This window comes from Miniopterus schreibersii, assembly GCF_964146895.1.
Source record: "Miniopterus schreibersii genome assembly, chromosome: 3".
Lineage (NCBI taxonomy): Eukaryota > Metazoa > Chordata > Mammalia > Chiroptera > Miniopteridae > Miniopterus > Miniopterus schreibersii.
Genome location: NC_138103.1, coordinates 95,031,988 through 95,052,559, shown reverse-complemented (window position 1 = coordinate 95,052,559; position 20,572 = coordinate 95,031,988). Strand labels below are relative to the sequence as shown.

At 43.1% G+C, this 20,572-nt stretch overlaps 1 protein-coding gene across 4 annotated transcripts in view; it reads right to left on the bottom strand.

Moving 5' to 3' along the window:
* RAI14 (retinoic acid induced 14) overlaps positions 1-20,572 on the bottom strand; it is a 124,849-nt gene that overhangs the window by 5,808 nt on the left and 98,469 nt on the right. For 2 of the 4 annotated variants that reach the window (XM_081133137.1, XM_081133138.1), the window contains exons 5-15: positions 17,700-17,764; positions 14,046-14,103; positions 13,296-13,366; positions 11,430-11,536; positions 10,610-10,788; positions 10,347-10,375; positions 9,199-9,285; positions 7,982-8,068; positions 5,485-5,539; positions 3,018-3,136; positions 636-2,171 (exon numbers count right to left, since the gene is read on the bottom strand). In XM_081133137.1, coding sequence (XP_080989263.1) covers positions 636-2,171; positions 3,018-3,136; positions 5,485-5,539; positions 7,982-8,068; positions 9,199-9,285; positions 10,347-10,375; positions 10,610-10,788; positions 11,430-11,536; positions 13,296-13,366; positions 14,046-14,103; positions 17,700-17,764 — 2,393 coding nt within the window. The remainder of the gene's footprint in view (positions 1-635; positions 2,172-3,017; positions 3,137-5,484; positions 5,540-7,981; positions 8,069-9,198; positions 9,286-10,346; positions 10,376-10,609; positions 10,789-11,429; positions 11,537-13,295; positions 13,367-14,045; positions 14,104-17,699; positions 17,765-20,572) is intronic. The other 2 variants (XM_081133139.1, XM_081133140.1) reach the window with 1 other exon arrangement.

Below are 20,572 nucleotides of genomic sequence, written 5' to 3'. Positions count from 1 at the left end.
GTAAAAACAACTCCCCATTCCACCTCCCAACTCCCTGCCCCCTGGCTTTGGAAGCTCTTCGAAGTGTTCATTATAATAAAGGAATAAATGATCTATGCCACTCAGCACACATCTGACCCAGGGACTGAGGTGCAGAGCAGATTCGGGCACGGAACCATCCTCCACTCCCCCCTCTTCTTCACGCCACACCCAGCCCCTCTCTAATCACCTGCACCCCACATTCCTCTCCCTCCCCTCCCATACACCTTTAAAAATGAGGGGCAGGAAAGGCAATTTTCATACTGGCTCGGGAAAGCCCATGTAGCTTAGGGAAACAGGATTGAGTCTGGAAGTATTTGGGTTCCCAGGACAGAGGAATCTGTCTGGATTCCAAGAGTTCAAGATCGGTCAAAAACGCTTTGCAGTTTGTGGGTTTACTTCTGATCCCTGACACTTGGCAGAGCTTCTGTAAAATCATTTTTCAAGAAAAAAATATGCACCACATATGTGAAAATGCTTTGGGGTGGGGAAGTTTCTCTCCCGAATCACCGTCTAACCTACTGTTCTAGCGTGGCTCCGGGGAGCCCCTGAGCACTCACAGCCGGGGGTCTGGGGGCTCACTAGCGGGCAACCCAGCAGCAGCAGAGTCCACCAACCTTCTTGTCTTTGTCTTCCTCCAGTTTCGAAGAGCTCTCGGAATCTCTCTTCATTTCCGCCAGCTCTTCCTGAGCACGCTGGAACTTCTGCAGCAGCTCACTGACTTCTTGCTCTTTGGCCTTCAGGAGAGCCTGACCCGTTTCCTTCTCCCGTTTCGCCTGGGAGACCTCGCTCCTAATCTGGGCGAGCTCAGAATGGGCCTTCTCCTTCTCCCTCACGGAATCCTTTAACTTCGACGTCAACGCGCTCACCTCGCTTCCCAAGGACGACTGGAGCTCTTCATAGGCAGACCTGGGCACCATGGCCTCGGTCATCGCGGCCCTCTCCTCCACGAGCTGCCGCTCCAGCCTGGCCACCTCCGCCTCCTTGCCGGCCAGCTGCTCCCTGAGACCGCTGAGCTTCCCTTCCATCTCTTTCGCGGCCGTCCTCAGCGTGGTGATCACCTGCAAATGCTCTGTGATGGACACGGAGTTCTCTTTCTGGGCATCGACCAGTTGTTTGAGCTGAGTCAGCTCATTCAACACTTTCGAGTACTGAGACTTCATTTCGGACAGCGCCTCCTCTGCCTTGGCCCTGGAAAGGTTGGTCCCCTGCATCAGCTTCTCATGCTCTGCTCTATGGATGTACTCAGCTGTGACGTCTTCCAGAGATTTCCTCTTCCTGTAATCCTCCAGCTCGGCCTGGGCTTCCTTGTACAGCTGGGACAGCTCACTCACCTGCTTGTTGAGCTCATCGATCATCCTGTTCATGGCCTCTTTCATGTCCCCAGCGTCATCGCCGGCCTCCTGTGTCACCTGACTTTTTAGAGTATCTTTTAATTTCAAGATTTCCTCCTGGGCCTCTTGGTATTTCTCTAACAAAAATGCTTTCTCCTTACTCATACTCTCAATAACAGAGCAATAGGAGCTTTTCATTTCCTCGTACTCTTCCGCAGGTGGCTGAATTGCCACGCCTTTCTCCCTCTCTACGAGTTTTTCCTCTAACTCTTTCACTTTCTCTTTATTTCTTTCACTTTCTTCCAGTGCGCTCTGGAGGTCCTGCTTCAGCGCACGGATCTCCTCCTCGGTGACCCTCAGCTCCCGGAGGTGCGAGTAAGTATCCACGCTCTCAGGAGACACGAGGCCCAGCTTCATCTGCTTCTGCACGCTCAGGACTTCTTTCATCGCCTCCTCGTACTTGCTCTGAGTTTCTTTAAGTTTCTGGCTGAGGTCGGAGCCGTTCTCGGAAATCTCAGCATTGTTTAAGCACACGGATTCTGGCCTCCTGGACTGGAGCTCAGCCTGGAGCTGTTTCCTCTCTGCCTCGGAGCTCTCCAATCTCTTCTGCAAGTCTTGTAAAATCTCCTGCAGTTGCTGAATTCTCACATCGCTGTCGATAGTGGATTTACTCAAGGAATGGGTAAAGGCAGGTGCAGAGGATCTGGAGTCTGGAGTAGAGGTTTCACTAGGTTTCCCCAGAGATGGGGCCAAGTCAGTGTGAGTGGAATGGTAAGAGTCAAAACTCAGGTCAGCTTCTGCCTCCTTGGGTGTTTTGGCCTGAAAAAAAAAAGGCAAGGATGAAATGGCACCAAAGGTGTGGTTAGTTGAACGAGCAACCAGAATGAGAGAACAAACCCAAAACCTACATATGGGAGGGCAGTGCGACCGTTTTTGCAAGTGTACTCTTGGTCTGAGACCCGAGAGTCGGATTAACAACGGTAGCCTGTTCTGTGCTCACTCGAGCAGGTTTTAGTGCCACTTTACAAATGGTACATTTGTTTTGGCTGTAAAGACCTGCCTCAAATTTTTCCTCTATTTCCCATATTATTCTAGTTGTGAAGAGGAGCAATGAATGGGCTTGTACAGCTGTTTCTTATCAATTTCTGAAATTTACTAAACGATCAATTTTACTAAATGGTAATCATATATCTATACACACATATATAATTTGTCATATTTTATATCATACTATGTATATAATTATTATTATTATTTTTAAATATTTCTTTATTGATTTCAGAGAGAGGAAAGGCGAGGGAGAGAGAGATAGAAACATCAATGATGAGTCATTGATCGAGCCCACAACCCGGGCATGTGCCCTGACCGGGAATTGAACCCCAATCGCCTGGATCCTAGGTCAATGCTCAACCGCTAAGCCACGCCCGGCCGGGCACTATGTATATAATTAGAATTTACCAATTCAGAAACTTACAGAAATAGGACTAATGAATAACTCTCTCAAGAAAAAAATAACCTGAAACTATAAAATGCTGAAGGCTAACTATATTAAAAAAGAAAAAAAACTAATGTAGAGGTTTAAAATAAAATATCATCTAACTAACCCTGAAAAACCCAGTATCTTGACCCTACAGAATAGTCTGGGGTAGCAATCTATTTACCTACCTGTAATTTATCCTGTAATTCCTTATTGTGTAAGGTAAGAGATGCAACTTTTGCTTGTAACAGGACAAGAATATCTGGTTGGTCAGCTTCAGAACTGATATCCAATAAGCTATCAGCACCTTAGAAAAGAGAAAAGCAATTTAAACTGATATTTAAAAATTAAACTGTTATTTTTCTGACTTCGAACAAACTCCCTTTCTGCCCAATCCAGTTCTTTCTAGTCCCAACTATGAATGAGAGCCCCCATCAGCTGGATAAATGTACAATTCTCAGTACTGGGGTTTTCCTCCTGGATTCCCAGTATAATACTAGATGCCTGGATGCATTGAAGCTCCTCTGAAAACTGATGGATTTGATCAGACCTTTTCCATTCACTTGATTAAGTATAGCTCCATTGCTTTTGTTCCACCCATGCCTAATGAGCCCCATTTCTGTGAATCCTTTTAGAGATAGGTCTGGAAGCTGGTTCATTTCTTAACCCCACCACCATTACACAAGCTAAAACTGTATCACATGCTTTGAAACTCTGCAAATCTCTCTTCTCTCTCTCCCCTCACCCTAGTAAAAATGAAGCCTGCACACCAGTCAGACTAACCTCCCTAAAACATGGCTCGATAGGGTCATTCCTTTGGTTCAAGTGCTTTAATTGCTCTCCCTCCAAAAATTAATCTCCAGATCCCTTTATCTACATCGAGGTCTCTCTGATCTGGCCCCAATCTGCTGCTTCAGGTTTCTGACTCTCGACTTCTTTCCCTAGTACCCCGTATTCCTCTGGTTTCAGGTTTCCACCACGTCCTCTATATTCTCAGCTCAAGGCTGCTGCTTTCCTTCCTCACCTGCGCAGCCGCCCTTGCCACATCTCTTGGGTCAGATAACTCTTAGGCCTCCTTCAAGACCCATGTCAAACTCTGCCTTCCCCGTAAAGCATTTGCTGAGCACTGCAGCAGGATACGGTCTTCCCTAAATCCACAGTACATACTGTTGGTAAACCACAACTTTCAGACGTCCCACTGATTATCGCAGTGAAACAGCACCTAAAGCAAGGCTACTCAAAGTGCTCACCGATGGACACAGAAAAGTTGCTCCAGAATATAATTCAATGTACTGCTTCCTTCATCCAGAACCTCCTCTTATGAAAAAAAATGTCAGCTGGACAAAGCAGCATGCTTAGTGATGTCGCTGGATGGTTGTCTGGTGCACACGCCTTGTATTTATTGTCGACCGGCAACAGTTTACAGGCTGATTGATTAGCACTGATTTAAATGTTTTCCTGTTGTTTTTAATTTTCTCACAGCCATTGAAAGCAAAGATGAAAGCTTTACTCTTACTTAATATGAAAGGATGCAAAATGACATTTCTTCATAGATCCGCTTACTTCTGATGCCTAGTGCCTAAGCTGCAGCTTTATGACGTGAAGTCATATGAGCATGGAATGAACCAGGGCACTGGGAGCAGGACTGTAACTCTAAGCAAGAGAAATCATTTCTAAGATACAATGGATGAGTTTTAAAGTGTCCAATGTAACAACTGCTCAGTCATATTAACACTGATCTCTGCCAGGAATAAAAAAGTTTAATATTTCTAAATTCTGTGCTTTAAAGGCTCCAAACATATGAAATGCTTAGACTAAGAAACTGAACACTGGAGCAAAAAAGTACCTTTGAAATAATCTACTCCATATTTTAAACTGATTCTAAAGGTACTATACTACATTCTCAGAGGGCAAACCCACAGGATGGACTCTTAATGCCATGAATGAAACCCCGTCTTGATGAAGGCAGTATGACTGCGTGTGATTTCATTAACACACTGTCTTTGCGTGTGTCTACTGAAAACCCCATGTAGCAAAGTTAGCTTGTGGCAGCCATGGGGGCGCTGGGGTGGCTCTCCCTCCAGAAAACAAGCTGCTGCTCACCTTCGAGGAAAGCTGCTGGCTGACAGCTTACAGCCTACATCATCTCAGGATAATGTTTTTAAAATGCATAAAATAGAATAGACAAGCTACAATAATTTAACAACTTATTTTGTAACAGAACAAATAACAAGACCTGGCAGCAGGTCTAATAACTGCCACAATTTCTAGCAATGATATCGTAAGTTCCATTTCAAGCTAGCTGTAATAACAGCAAGGAGAGGACGTTGTCTGTGAATTCTCTTGGTGCCAAAGTCCACTTATACCACTTGGGATATTGCCTATATTCTTAATTGAAGAAAGTGCTAACATTTAGTTTGGAACCAATGAAAACAGAGGTATGTTTTTTCACATCCAGGCTCTGAGACGCCTTAAAATGCAGGTGAAGGCCCCTGAGGTACAGCGGATATCAGCCGTGTGGCACTGGCAGCTCTGGGTGGCACACCGGGGTCCTCCGCTCTCCCAACAGAGGAGCCCCCCTTGGCCTCTGCTCTCATTAAGGGGATACGGAAGAGAGACCAGTCAAAGGACAGAAACAGACGCCTTCCAGCTTACCTGCAGTACTGTCACTCAGCCTGTCCTTGTTTTCCCGGATGGAGCTGATCTCGGCCTGCGAGAATGCAAAGACGATTTACAAGGATATTCCTGAATGAATGTTCCACAAAAGAATCAACAAGTTTTACCTCCTTGGTCTTATCTTACTAGAAGAACAGTTAGACCATCTCAAGGAAAGAAGATGTTTTAAAATATAAGTGAAAAGAAGTGATAATTATCTTAAGGTATAATCTAAAACATTAGAAGCTCCAGAGGGTACATTCTCAAAACATTTTTCAGAAATTTCATTTAGTAAGTATAATACAAGTATCTTTTAAGATGATAATAACGTTAAGATCCTAAAACTAGAGATGGCAATACTACTTTCATAATGAAGTCAAATAGAATTTTTACCTATCAAGGTAATATACTGATTAAAATATAAGAAATACATGAGAAGTACATTTTAGCCTTACCACTTTATAAATTAACTGCTATTAATATATTATTATTAGTACTTCTAAGAGAAATGATAGTAAAGACCTGTCAGAGAAGATAAAGGTAATTTTATAAGGAAATAAAATGTCTTGTATTGACAAGTAATTGGTATTGGATTGACAATCAATTCCCTCAAGATTTTCTTTAAACCTTTGTCCCTGAATATGTTAATATACTGCAAAAATTCTTCTCCCTTCAAAGTCAGAGTAATATATAACTTGAAAGTCAGATAAATATATAAGTAGCAGGTTTTCTTTGAGTGTCATTTTGAAACGAAGTCCAGTGACTGGCCAGAAATGACCACTTTTCATCTAGATGGGCCACAGCCACGAGAAGAGAGAGAACTTTTGAGCAAAGGAACTTTTATAAAGGCCAAAATGCTATAAATGACGTGGCTTATTTTGGCAAGTTCTTATCGTTACAGAAAGCTGTCTTTTCACTTTAAAAAAAAAAACATGCTTATTTTTATTTTTCAACTATATTAACGTACAATAAAGTGCATCCACTTCAAGTTTACAATTTAAGGAGTTCGACGGATAGACACCCATGGAACCACTACTATAATCAAGATACAGAATATTTCCATTACATCTAAAAGCTTCCTCATGCCCCATCACAGCCAGCCCGTGCCCATCCCATTCCCAGGCAGCCACTACTCTTTTTGCATTTTTCTAGATTTCCTATAAATGGCATGTCACAGGGTATGAATTTCTTCCTGTCTGGCCTCTTTCATTCAGCGTGATGACTTTCAGACTCACCTATAATGCTGTTTGGCCAGCACTACATTCTTTGTTATGGCTAAGTAATATTCCATCATACGGATACATCTCACTGCCTTTATCCATTCACTTCTTGAAGGACATTTGGACTGTTTCCAGTTTGGGGATATTTAAATAAAGCTGCTATAAACATCTGTGTATAAGATTTTTTTGAGACATATTTTGATTTCTCTTCGGGAAACATCGACCCATGGGTGGCTAGATCCTAAGTTGAATTGTTAAAATAACTGTCTCAAACAGTTTTCCGAAGTAGTTGTACCCTTTGACATTTCCACCAAGAGTATTCGAATTCTAATTATGCCTCATCGTCACCAACAATTGGTATTTTTATCTTTAAAAACTTTAGCCATTTAACTGGTGTCACTTTTTATCTTTTTCAAAGGTCTTTATACACTCTATTTCTGAAAATAACAATTTGTGCTGTTTATTATTCTTTGAAACGCATTGCCTTCTTGGAGCCACAAGCACATCAGAAGATAAGAGAGTACTAGCTGTAGGAGTGTAACTTCCTCGCCTTGCCTTGTATAGGTACTCATCTGAAGAGTTTATTAGTAAAATCTAGTTCAGTGAGGGAAATGACAGGCTGATAAACCTTTTTCAGATCAATGTGCATCCAAGTTAAAAGAAAATTTATCTTTAGTAACTCCTAGATGAGGGACATAAAAATACAATTATACCACTGAAATTTCATTTTAACAATAATAAACTTTACTTTCTTCCCAAGTGCAATTTCTTAGTGATTATTAGGTAAGCAGATATTAAATTGAACTATCTCCTCATTCCTTAAAATACTTTCCAGCCACAAATCTGCAGAACCAGGTGAAATAAAACCTAGTGGATTTTTTAAATTTTCTAAAATAAAAATACATATTGTTATAGTCAGGAAAAAGTTTAATTAAAAATATACAATTACTTCTCTCATCAGAGAACAACAAAACTTTTCATTTGATTGGCATTATATCAACTCAATTTAGTAAGAAGACTGGTTATCAGGTAAGTTTCATCTTTGTTCCATTTTATTAAATGAAGAAATTAATTATTAGCTAATGAATGTAACTTATTCATCCTATTCTTTTTGTATGGGACCCATGCCAGGAAAATCATCAAGGGTCCTTCCTGATGACAAGTTTGGAAACCAGTCACTGAGAAGTATATTGTTTTGCTCAGTGTTGTATAACTTAAACCAAGTCTATTACGTATCGTACGATTCAATAGCAAAACTGAACACAGAACGGAATTACCTTGAAGGGTGGTTCAGCAAAAAATGCTGATTCCTTTCCCGAAATGGGTGTCGAAGTTATTGATCTTGGGGAAGACACATCACTCAGCTAAAAAGGGAAAATGAAAACCACTGATGAAGAGTGAGTCCTCGAAGTCCTTTCTCCTCCAGTGCCAAAGAACTGAACCAACGCAAACAAATCTAACAGCGATGGCCCTTGGCTTCAGTTATCGTGGGGGTAACATATTTCCAATGTAATTCAGATACCTCGAATACTTTCTGAAAGTTTGCAGAATATAACTAAGGAACTTTACTCCTATATTTACTAGAATCAATTTTAAAAATCTATAAAACTTCTATCACAGGTTGAGAATATTTTTCATGAATATGCTAACGTAGTTAAAATTACTTATCAGATGGTATATTCCTCTTGACTCTTTGAATATGGATTATTCTTTTTATGGCCTATGATTCTTTTCATAACAAACCAAAGCCTGTTTTTATGGCCATTTCACAGATATCTGTGCTTCCTCCTCTGTGCAGTAGTCACTATAACCTGGAATGAAAGCTGCTTATAAGTCGACCTTAAAGGTAATTAGAAAGACAAATATATTTTAACAGTGTTTTAAGGAACCAACTAAAATTCATTTTGTACTAACTGCCTCACAAGCTACCCATTCTCCTGCCTTTTACAAGAGCTATTAATATGAGTGTCCAGCCTGGCCGGCATGGCTCAGTGGTTGAGCGTCAACCCATGAACCAGAAGGTCACGGTTCGATTCCTGATCAGGCACATGCCCGGGTTGCAGGCTCAATCCCCAGTCGGGGGCGTGCAGGAGGCAGCTGATCAATGACTCTCTCATCATTGATGTTTCCATCCCTCTCTCCCTCTCCCTTCCTCTCTCTGAAATCAATAAAAACATATTAAATATATATATATATTTATGAGGGTCCAAAGGAACTAAGTTTGTTAACTTAAGAAAAAAGTCTCTGCCATAAAGATTTTGAGAAATTTCCTCAAGGCTTAAAAAAAAGATACAGTTCAATTATTCCATTTTGAAATAAATAAGAAGCAACCTTATTTCCATTCCAATCATCAAAATCCTTCATACTACAATTTGTAAAAAAAACTTCAAACGTGCATTCAAGGCTCAATTCTAAAACATTTCTTTTTGGCCTACAAATGACAAACTGATGACTTTGCTGTGGTGCGTTCACGGTGGGTTTGCTTTGTTTTTACCTGGGCAGGACTGATAGGAGGTGGTGGAGCTTTGCGTTTTTTTGGAGTTCCACTTCTTTCTGAGCTTATTTTAGACACTTGATCATGCTGAAAGTTGTCACAGTCCAAAGAACGGAGGAGGGTTAGTCAGGTTAGTAAAGTCTGAGCAAATAGCTTCATCAAACAAGGAGAAAAACTCCCACAGTTCATGCATCTCTTACTCTATCAAGATCTGGAATCTGCTACCAACATAAAAATAAGTGATGTGCATGCTCAAAGTTTTCTCCCAGCAGCCCAGGGCTTAATAGCAAGAAAATAAAAAACACAAGACAATATCAGATTAAGTTGGTGTGGAAAACTGGGAAAGGAGGGTGAGGAGCTGTCTGCCACAATTTAGAACCCAGAATCTGTTCACAGTCTGGCTTTCATCTTAATCAACACAATGGTATTTTCCCCACTCTGCATTACTTCCATTCTGTTCCCTAAAGAATGTAAATATAGGGGAAAGGGAGAACCTCATCTCTAAAGGTTATTGATAAATATGTAACACAGTTAGTATATAATACATTCAGTACTGAGTTTTGTATTTATAATTTTTTCAAAAACTCTGGTGTATAAATAAACAGCCAAAGATACATCTCCTTAATAATAAAGTAAGCAACAGTGACTGTTTCTAAAAAAAAAACAAAAAAAAACAAAACAGGGCAAATTTCTCAATTTCTGTGTAATACTAATGACATTTTTAAATAGCCCCAATTAAAAGGAAAAGCTAAATCTCTTATCTGTATTAAATATCTAACATTGCCATGGATGTAGGCCTATAATCCATGTGATGTTGCAAGTATTTAAAATAATTGTTATTCATTCTCAGTTTAAACTGCATCAAACATTTTCACAACAATAGGATTTATTAGTACATTCCAGAAAAAGAAAAATATATAAGTAGCAGGTTTAAAGTTACAAGCTTTGGAAATAGGGTAAACCATTTAGGAAATATTTACCACCTTATAATGATGAATCATTTATTCTAAAGATATTTCACTCCTTAAGTATTTCCAATATAGTCTTTATGACTTTTCTAGGCCCACAGAGTGGCCTAATCAGAACATTTTTCAAATTCTCACAAGCAAAGATGAAAAAAAAAATCCCCTCCCCCCAAAGATAAATACCTGCTTTGGTTTTGTTGGTGTCTTTAAATCTACAGAGGAAAGTGGGAAAAAAGAGAAAAGAACCATAAAGAACCATAATAACTCATATCCACTTTGGGAGGGGGGGTGCGCACACAATATACACAATACTTAACACTTCATTTTTCTTCAAGAATATGTTGAAAAGAATAATAAAGTATATCATATTGCACAAATTCCCTTATCCTTTGGGGAAAATGGACTGGATAAACTTAAAACAACACTGGCTATCTCCTTTCACATACCAGCATCCTGAGAGATTTTTGATAACAGAAGGCTTTGAATTCCTGCATTTTCTGAGAGTTTGGAATAATGCAAGGCATTGTGTCCAAGGGAATCTACAAGGGTTAGGTCTGCGCCCTTTTTAATTAAGGCTTCCACGACGTTAGAGCTGCCGACCTCACAAGCCACCATCAGTGCAGTTCTAAAGGAAAAAGAAGACATAAATTAGTGCTAATCAGAACTTATTCCTGGGGAACCATTTCACTTGCCTCACCAATAGGGAAAGGGAGGTTAAGTGCTGTTAAAACTGTGCTATATTCCGCCTTCTAGGGAATTCAAAGTGGAATGCTATCAAGATGAAATTAGGTAGGTGTTTTTTTGAAAACCTCAGATTAATTCAACACATTAAGCCACATTAGGTCTAATAACATAGATACAATCTTCTAATCTAAATATGATGGAATTGAATGTGATTGGCACAAATCTTGTGTCCCCTCCCCCCCCCCAAGCATTTCCAATTACCTATACATTGCTAGGATTATTTTCTAAAAAGAAACCAATATGTTTACTTTTATTTAATTTTGCCTGAAAAGTCATAAGAAATGGCCTATTCACTTTAGTATTTAATAATCTCCTAGCACAGACTCAATGATGTTCCCAGAGATCTGAGGAAAAAAATTTTTTAAAGTCAAAACAGATTCTTGATTATTAAAAAAGGCAGGAAATTAAAAGTAAAGTTAAAACCGCTTCCTAACAAATGATCTCAAATGCAGCTATGATGTTCTGAAAGACTCTCAAAATGCGGGTGTCCCTGAAATCACACGGTGTCTCGTTCCGCGGTACCTTCCATTTTTGTCCCTGGAATTTACATCCGCTCCATGATCCAGAAGAAAGCGACAGACCTCGCCGTGGCCATTCTGCACCGCAAGCAGCAGCGGAATGTTCCCATCCTAGGAGACAAATTCGGATTAAGATTTTTAATGCCGATACCAACGCGGGAATTGCAAAGGTCCTTGTTCTTTCTCCATTACTCCTGACTGGTCCTGTGGCTCTTCTATTGGAGCCGGGTAATAGCCTGTGCTCCAATGGGGCTGCCATCACGTCTTAACACATCTTAGCATCTTAATTCCTTCTTATGGAATCCCTCTGCTAGCTTTTCCTCAGGTGCCTCAGCCTCTCGAGTCGCCCGTTCCCCGGGCCATCGCTCGGTCCAGTGACGACAGGAGAGAGTGGAACGCAAAGTATGTAAAGGCCCCGGGCACGGACAGGTTCCAGGTTGACTGAGATGGCTCCGGAGAAAGGAGGGGCTGCTTCACAAGGCAGCAGGGGTCCCAAGTCCTCTAAGCAGTCTCTTCGAGTGAACTGCACGAGGCCCACCGTGCCTCGACTGTCCTCGTGGAAGGCACACTCTTCCATGATCGTACTAGGTATCAAAACAATATAAATGAAGAGTTTGCCCATTACTGACACATGATAAGGAGACGGATGGAGGGAATGATCTTTTTAATAAGCTACAATATGGCAACTGGTAATTCCTTGGGGGAAAAAAGAAAATTAGATCCCCAACTCATACATATACATTAAGATTTTAAACAGGACGATGTAAAACAAATGAAAAAATACCAGAAGAATGTACAGGTAACTAGCTCCATAATCCTAGGGTAAAGGGGGCCTGATTCAAATGACTCAAACTGTAAAAAATAGGAGCTTCTGTTCTGCCCTCTCCTCGAACATACCCGGCAAATGGGGTCGACAGCAGTGTTGAAGGTGGAAGTATTCAAACAGGCAAAGGAAAAGATAAGGTCAATATCGTCGAGTATTTTAACACGGGGATTTGTTATAGTACAATTGCTGCTTAAGGATCAAGTTTCCTTTTAAAGTAGAATTTCAGACACATCTCTAAAAAATGATCTCTAAGAAGTTATAATACTTTCTGCTTATAGAATACCGAAATTCAGGCAGCGTGAAGTTATTTACAGATTCCATATGCTCACTTCACAGTATCTCCATGAAGTGTAAGTGTGCATATCAATGCCCACGCAACTGTAGGAAACTGAACCCCGTAAGCAGGAGCAACAGGCATGTGAATTTATTCTCCAAATAGCTCGGAGAGGTTAAAATAGGCTGGAAGTGGTCTCCACAGCTGGGAAACCCTAGCCAGCAGCACCCCAGGTGATACACGGGGTGCCAAAAGAAAAGACTAAAACTTCTACTTAGACTTATTTACTTTTAAATATCAAGAAACTGTGTCTTACTAATATTTAAGTTGATGGTAGATCACATATATAGCCTTAGATACAAATATACTTACATGGGAAGGTTAGGCAGCAAAATGTTTTATTTAGCCCTGGCTGGTGTGGCTCAGTTCGCTGGAGCGTCATCCTGAGCACCAAAGGTCACGGGTCCTACTCCCGGTCAGGGCACGTACCCAGGCTGCGGGCTGGATCTGCCCGGCTGCATGCGGGAGGCGGCCAACTGATGTTTCTCTCTCCCTCTCCCTTCCTCTCTCTCTCAAATCAATTTTTAAAAATGTTTTATTTATGATTCAGGGACCAATAGGGATAATACTTACATCCATTTTACAGATGAGGAGTTAGGTTGAAAAGCCATAGAATTTGCCAAATCCTTAGTTCTCTAAAGCCTCAGTGGCCCTCAAAAGTAGCCCACAGTGCTCCAGAAGGCAGCGCCCACCTCCACCATGGTACTCACCAAATCCTTGAGGTTCACGGGGCTCTTATGCTCGCAAAGAACCTGCACTGCTGGCAGGCAGCCTTGTGCCGCTGGGGAAAGGAAAACACAAACACCACAGCCGATCACAAAGCCACTCTCACCCCCTGGGCACCACACACCCCTAGGAAGAAGCTGGGGTTCTACCCAGTTTTCCCCCATTCACTCTGGCTGCATTGAAGAGAAATGGCCCCAGGAAGGTCAAGTACGAGGTGTTGTCAATTACGGTTTCATTTCAGGGTCACCAGCCCTAAAGCCAGGGACTGCCAGTTGCATGGAGGCAAACACTGGATTTAGCTTTTCAGCAACTAGCCCTAAAAGATACTTGTAAATCCACGCATCCCAGAGTTCAGTGTGATAGATAGTAAAACAAAATGTTGATAAATCGCTTGATGTTCTTAACGAGCACCAAAACAAAAAAATCTGTATCACACGTTACTTGAAGTCTACAAATGCTTATGAATACCTCTTAGTTTAAACAAGAACCTTAAATTAATTAAAATATAACCAAGACAATTTTTACTTGTTATTTGGCCGGCAATGGATGAATTCTAGATTTATTCCTTGGTAACTCTACATGCTTTGCAAACTGAAAAAAGCGGGAATGTCTAGGAATGAAGAGAGAAAACAGCAACAGGAGTGATATAAAATGGTAAATTTAATGGCTTGAATCAGGAAAATGAAGAGTTAGTGTGTGTTATGGCAGAAGACAAACAAGAGAACGGAAGTTACCTGCATAATGTAACGCTGTTTTCCCGGAGCTGTCAATACTTTCGGCTGGGCATTTAGACTAGAAGACAAAAATAAACAAATGCATATAATAAAGTTTAGTTCTACTCAGCTCATCCTTTTCCTACAAAGTATGATGGGACTTACTGGAAAGAATATAAACATGAGTGAGCCCCACTGTCATGCTCCAGGAACCTATAATTTCTTATGGGGAGGGAGACTCATCTCCAAGTAATCATGACACAGGACAAAATGTCACCCTATTGCTGCTTCAGCCATCCCCTCCCGTCTCCTACCTCAACACCATATTCCTACCGGATCATCCCCACCAGCTAACCAACACGCTCTTGAATTTCTCATCTTGATATTACCATCCCCTGTCCCCCCCCACACTTATTTCCTGCCCTAATTTTCTGTCCCCTTTTACAGAACCTGCTTTTTCTCAGACTTGCCCACACACAGTCCACGATGCCTCACCTGCCATTCATTCCTGAACCCGCAGCCGGGTGTTTTCCCTCAAGACTCGACAGAAATGTCCTAGTCAAAGTCACCAACGGTTCCTGGAGTTTCCCATGACAATGAACATTTCTGTCCTGCTCTGACCAAACTCTCGCCTGCAGTCCCCTCCCTCTTCTCCAGCACATCTCGGGCCCGTCCAATCCTGGTTTTCCTCCCGCAGCTCTGGCTACGCCTCCTTCAGCCCGACACAAAACCTTGGGTTCTCCAGTGCTCTCTCTCAGCTCTCTCCCTCGGTAACCTCATCTGCATCCAAAATCTAATCACTCCCAAACGCATATCTGAACAACAACAACAGCAATATTGTGTACTGGCTGTTATGTGCCAGGCACTGTTCAAAGAATTGTTTTCAGGCTTCTAACAACCCTCGTTGGACGCTATCATTTAGTCCCATTTTCAGACGAGGAAACTGAGGTACAAAGATGTTAATAATTTGTTCGGGTCACAGTAAGCAGCAGAGCCAGGATTTGAACCTAGACAGGCTGTGCTGGGTCCTGTGTCCACAGAGAGGTCATCTCTGAGCGTCAGGCTTGAAAGCCCACTGCCTAGTTCCCATTTCTGTCCTGATGTCTCACAGGCACCTCGAGCCTGGCACAGCCACATCTTCTGGTTCCTTCCTCCTCTCCCCAGCCTGATCCGCCAACACTTCTCGTCTGTCAACAGTGTCACATGAATCTAGTCAATGAGCCAGAAACCACTGAGTCATCTCCAGCTTCTCCTCCTCCTTCCACGACGTCCTGTCAATTCTGCTCCCAAAACATACCCCAGTTCTGCTGTCTTGTGTTTCTCCGTGATGACCTAGAGTTAACCTGCTCATCTGGGCAGATGAAATAGCCTCCCTCCTGGCAGGTCTCAACAATTCTGAGTTTTCCCCGCTTTGTTCTACTCTCTGTACAATTAGAGTGACCTTTTAAAACTGTGAGTGTCACTCTTTACTTAAAAGCTCTTCAGTTATACAGTCTGCACATCATGACATACAAGGCCCATTCCCTGTACCTTTATTTCTCCTCACATGCTTTGCCCCATGCCCACTCATGGCCTTCTTTCCTCTTAGACAAGTGCCTTTCCTTCCTTAAGCCTCTCATGTACTTGCTGTTATATCTGCTTGGAATGCCTTACCCTTGGCACTTTGATTGTTCAATTCTCAGCTTAATTATCACCTCCTCCAGGAGGCTTTCCCTGAATACCACCCCTCACTCCTCTCTCAAGTACCCTGTTAGTTTCTTTTTAGTACTTTGCAATTTGTAACATGTATTTGTGTACTTGTTTACCAGACTGTAAGCTCCATCAGGATAGGGGATGTTCATAAGTATTAATATACTCAATGCTTGATACAGGGCACGGTGCCCGGGAACACCTGTTAGAAGAAAGAGCAGAGGGAATAGGGGGCTATTGGGGGAGAGAGAGAGTTAATTTGAATTTGAAGGCTTTCACAAGGCTCTACTTATACTTCGCTGCCTTGGGGAAGTAGCCACTGGAGAGGGCAAGTAGCTCCAGCAGACAGATGGTAAGAGCCAAGGTCTAAATGCCCAGAGAGAGTAGTAAATACAGAGGGTGTAGGGGTGAGGGTTAGCAGGGGATAACAAGGGTCACATCACAAAGGGCATGGGTTGCCAAGACGGGAGGTGAAGAACTGACGAGAGAGGTGCAGGACCCAAGGGAGGCAACCCATTGGGCGGAGATCAAAGCCTCAGGTTTTCACTGCTATCCAGAAACAGCTTCCAGACAATTTGTAAGTTTGGGGAGGCAAGAACAGGCAACATTAGAGCAAAATATCTGTCTGCCCTTCTATGGTGAGAAGAATAAAGATCAGGTTACAACTTAGCATGCTGTGGCCTAATTTTAGAACAGCACAAGGAACTGTTTAAAGGCTTCAAAGATTCCAGAGAAAAACCAAGCCCTTTGCATAACCATATATAAGATTACATTAGAGGCTAGAATATCTGGTCCTTGCCCATGAGGATTCCCGGCTTGTCAAGTTCATTCTTCCTTAAAACCAGAGCCAGATGCGAAGTCTGGATAGCCAGGCCAGGATGGGAGTGGCGATGCGAAACACGTAAGTTTTAGAAACTGAGATAAGCCCCAAGCGCATGGAGGCAGGGCATTTACTTGGGCCAGTCAATGATTTTCATTTATCCAAAGAGCCCTTCCCAGAGAAGGCAGACAGGAAAGGTTCTGCTTTCACTGTTTTCAGGGAGAAGCCTCATCCTGACAATAATAAACACCCCAGATGTTGATCTGTTTTCCTTGACTTTTGCGTCGGACCTGTGGAGGTTAGGCATTCCCGGCCCTGGTGGCAGCTGGCATCGCGTAATGCAAGACACGTTTCTGCATGCGAACAGCAGAGCCAAATAACAGCACAATGCGGGGTCCCAGACAGCGCTCTCAAGGCTGAGACGGCAGCTCCGGAGAACACACAGCACCCCAAACGTGGCGCTGACTGCTCTACACGGTTCCTGAAAACAGCCAGCTTGCACTGTGCCTGGCAACAGCTGGATGTTTCGGGAAGGACCGCTATTGGGATTTCATTCAATATTCACCTTTAAAGATCTACAGAAGTTGTCACCCTAAGTGATCATTACAAGCTTCCTGGAGAAGTTGTCGAACCAGGGTGTTAGTTTAAAATTATAAAGAAGGGTAAAACCAAGAACTTAAAACCTAAGAACTAAAAGCTCGTCAAGTTACATACAAGGAAATCATGGTTGGAATTTTGCTTTGCAATAACTGTATTCTACTAATGATCGGAAGAGAGGGGACTAGGACAGTGGAGAGCCTGTACTGTGAGGATCTCCAACCGTGTGGAGGAAAGTGTTTTTAACTGACTATTTAAAGGGCACAGTGCTTCAGAAAAGAATAAGAGGAGCTGAAGAAAGGAAAGAAAAAGACTGGATTCCAGGAAGACACTCCGGATTCCCTAGCAGTGCAATTGCTATGGAAATAATCTTCTCTCAGCTGTCATTTCAATAGTAAGCTTCTGAGGGAACCCAGGTTCTGGGATAGAGTTTAAAGGAGAGAGAGTGAGCAGGAGGGGGGTGGAGAGGGAGAGGGAGAAAGAGAGAGAATTTGTTCTTTCACAGATAAGGTTACTTAGAAATTTTGAAAGCAACATGATTATCATTTTAAGCTGTTGCCAGTTTTTACCTGAAGGAGCTTCTTGATGTACTCATGGTGGCTGTTCTTGGCTGCGAGGTGCAAAGCACTGTGTCCTAAAGAGATTTAAGAAAAAAGAAAAAAAAATGAGGGGGGAAACCTCATTTAAAATCTCTTATCTCTGTAATGAAGACAACTATGAGGAAATAAATTGCTCTCCAACAAAGACGGGATTGTTGTTAAGAGTCAGGCCTCAATTTCTTATCTCTAAAGTTCAGTGTGACACAAGTGGGGAGAGCACAGAGCATCCTGCCCACTGGGTAATATTCAGGCTCCGACGGCTGTTCTCTTGGGTGCAATTACGCTCAGGGCTGGAGCTGGCGGTGGACTCACTACAGGCCGCTCAGAAGCTCCGCTTCCAGCTGTCAATGTATCAGTGCACACGCCGAAGGCCCTGTGTCCAGTCACACCAGGCTGTGGGTGCCTCAGGCGTGGGGACCCAATAAAGGCGGCCTGCAAGCCAGCAGAGAGCATCCCCATCACCTCCACACTTTCAGCCCTACTCTGACCTCTCATCTCTCTCCTCCAAGTGTCCTCCAGCCCCTGAATGGAAATTACCCCGAGTTCTCAGGTAGTCCAAGTTCTCACGCAGAAGGGAAAGAGTTATAAAACACCGCACACCGTTAAGGTAGCACTGCTTTACATTTCCTTCAAGAGCACAGCCCCAGTGAGGCTCTCTGATGGCTGTGGACAGATCACTAGGAAATCCTGACACTACCCCCAACTGCCCCCACGGCCTGAGGGCCTATGGGATTTCTACGGAAGAGGGCTCGGGCAGCCCCACCCTAGGGCGTCTAGAGACTGCTCCCGGCTTGCCTGGGTTCTCTGCCTTTAGGACAGCCACCCAGGCTGCTCTCTCACCTCCCTCCGATGTCACTGAACCACTGCCTTCCGAATGAGAACCTTCCTGATGTCCCCGCTTAACACTCCAACGCCTCCCCAGCGCCTTTATCCCCTGCTCCCTGCTTTATGTCTTTGTTCTGAATGGCACTGAACGCTTCCCAGTCTTCCCTTCCACTGCCCCCTTCTCTCTACACGGACATCCAGTTACGCAGTTAACTGCTCCTTTCCCCACTAGAATATAAGCTCAGTGACGACAGGACATGTGGTGCCTTATTCCCAGAGTATCCCTAGTGCCTATGACTCTGCTGGCACATAGCAGGCGCTCCATACACACTTGAATTACTGGGTATGTCCATCACAGATGGCTGGGGGGCCCAGAGTTGCCACTGCCAGTCAACCCAATACACTAGGAAACTCTTCAGTCCTGCATTTCCCAAACTACTTGACCAAGACTCCCCCGATGGACCACCTCAGCCTCAGCACTACTGACACTTTAAGCTATAAGGGTTGTCCCGTGCACTATAGGATGTTAAGCAACATCTCTGCCTCTGCCCACTGGATGTCCAGTTGGGACAATCAGAAATGTCTACAGACATTGCTAAATATCTCTGGGGGCGGGGGGGAGGCAGAATCACCCCTGGTTGAGAATCACTGGCTTAGAGGAACAATTTCTTTTATATGATAAGTCCGGTCTCCAAATACCATTTGTTCCTTCTGAGTTAGTCTTCACTCTGTAACACTGACTGGGAACCCACTAATTATTAGAGAATCGTTATGTCTAGAAAATACCATATTTAAAAATCAGAGGTTTTAGGATCACAGTGAACTGCACAAAAAAAGCATGTGTAAAGTCCAAAGGTCAGATTCCTTTATTTGTGATCTGAGCTGGACTGAGATTTTAAGGGTATGTGGAGGGGGGGTTGTCCTCTGGAGGTGGGACATGGAGAGGCAGGAACCCCTCCATCCCCTCCCACACAAATGAGGATGAGGGAGACTAGGACATGAGGGTAGTGAGACCCTTGGAAGTAGAAAGGCAAAGGTCTTCCCTTCCCCTTCTTCCTCTCACTGCATGAGCCTCCCCCCCCCCCCCCCGGGCTGTATGAGGCATTTTGTTGTGAGTTTAGCTACATTATGCGTTAAATAGGCTTTGGTGGGCTAGCCTGGCTCCCAACCATCACTTATACCAGTGTCTCTAAGGACAAGCACATTCTGCATTTTAAACAAATGCTTTACAGATGAACTTCTGGAACCCATCCTGATTGTAAGCAGCAGGCTGTTTGTCAAGTATGCATGTGTTGACTTTCGTCTGTGTCGTGGACAAAAGCTATTCTACATAAACAGCACCCACTGCAAAGGGGCACAGCTCCCCAAAGACAGGAAGGTAGGGAGATTTAAACAACCCAGCATAAAACAAACAACAGGCTTTCACTGAACTCCAAGCGTTCTAGTCATGACACCTGGATGTATGTGCTGGGCTTCCAGAGAAAACAGACTCTTTCATTCCTTGGCCCTGTGATATATTTTCCCAACCTGGAGCACTGAAGTATTTTTCACTTGAAATGGTCTCAAAATTCGAATGATGCATCGTTCCCTGGACGATATCCGAAGTGAGATGCCTCTCCCTGCTAATGTTAAAAAAAATTCCCTTTCCGAATGCAAAAAATTTTCTGGAGAGAATATATTATGCTAGTGACAGCGTCTCACGGTAACGAGACAGTGCATACGTCTGGCCCCATTCGGCTGTGATCTGTCTGGAATACCAGGAGGCAATTTCCCCAGAGGCAAACAGCAGGGCAACCCAACTCAAGTGCATTACAGCAGAACTTGGCCAGAAGGTAAAAAGACCAGTGTAATTTCTAAGGAAAGAGTTGTGGCTGTTGCAGGTGGTTTAAGAACCTTACGATTGAAAGGAGTCTCAGAAGAATGGCTCGGCCACTCTAGCCAGGGGACACCTTCCCCCCAACGACCTCAGACAACAGCCATTTCTTCAATTCTTTAAGAGCACTGGAGGAAAGAGAAGA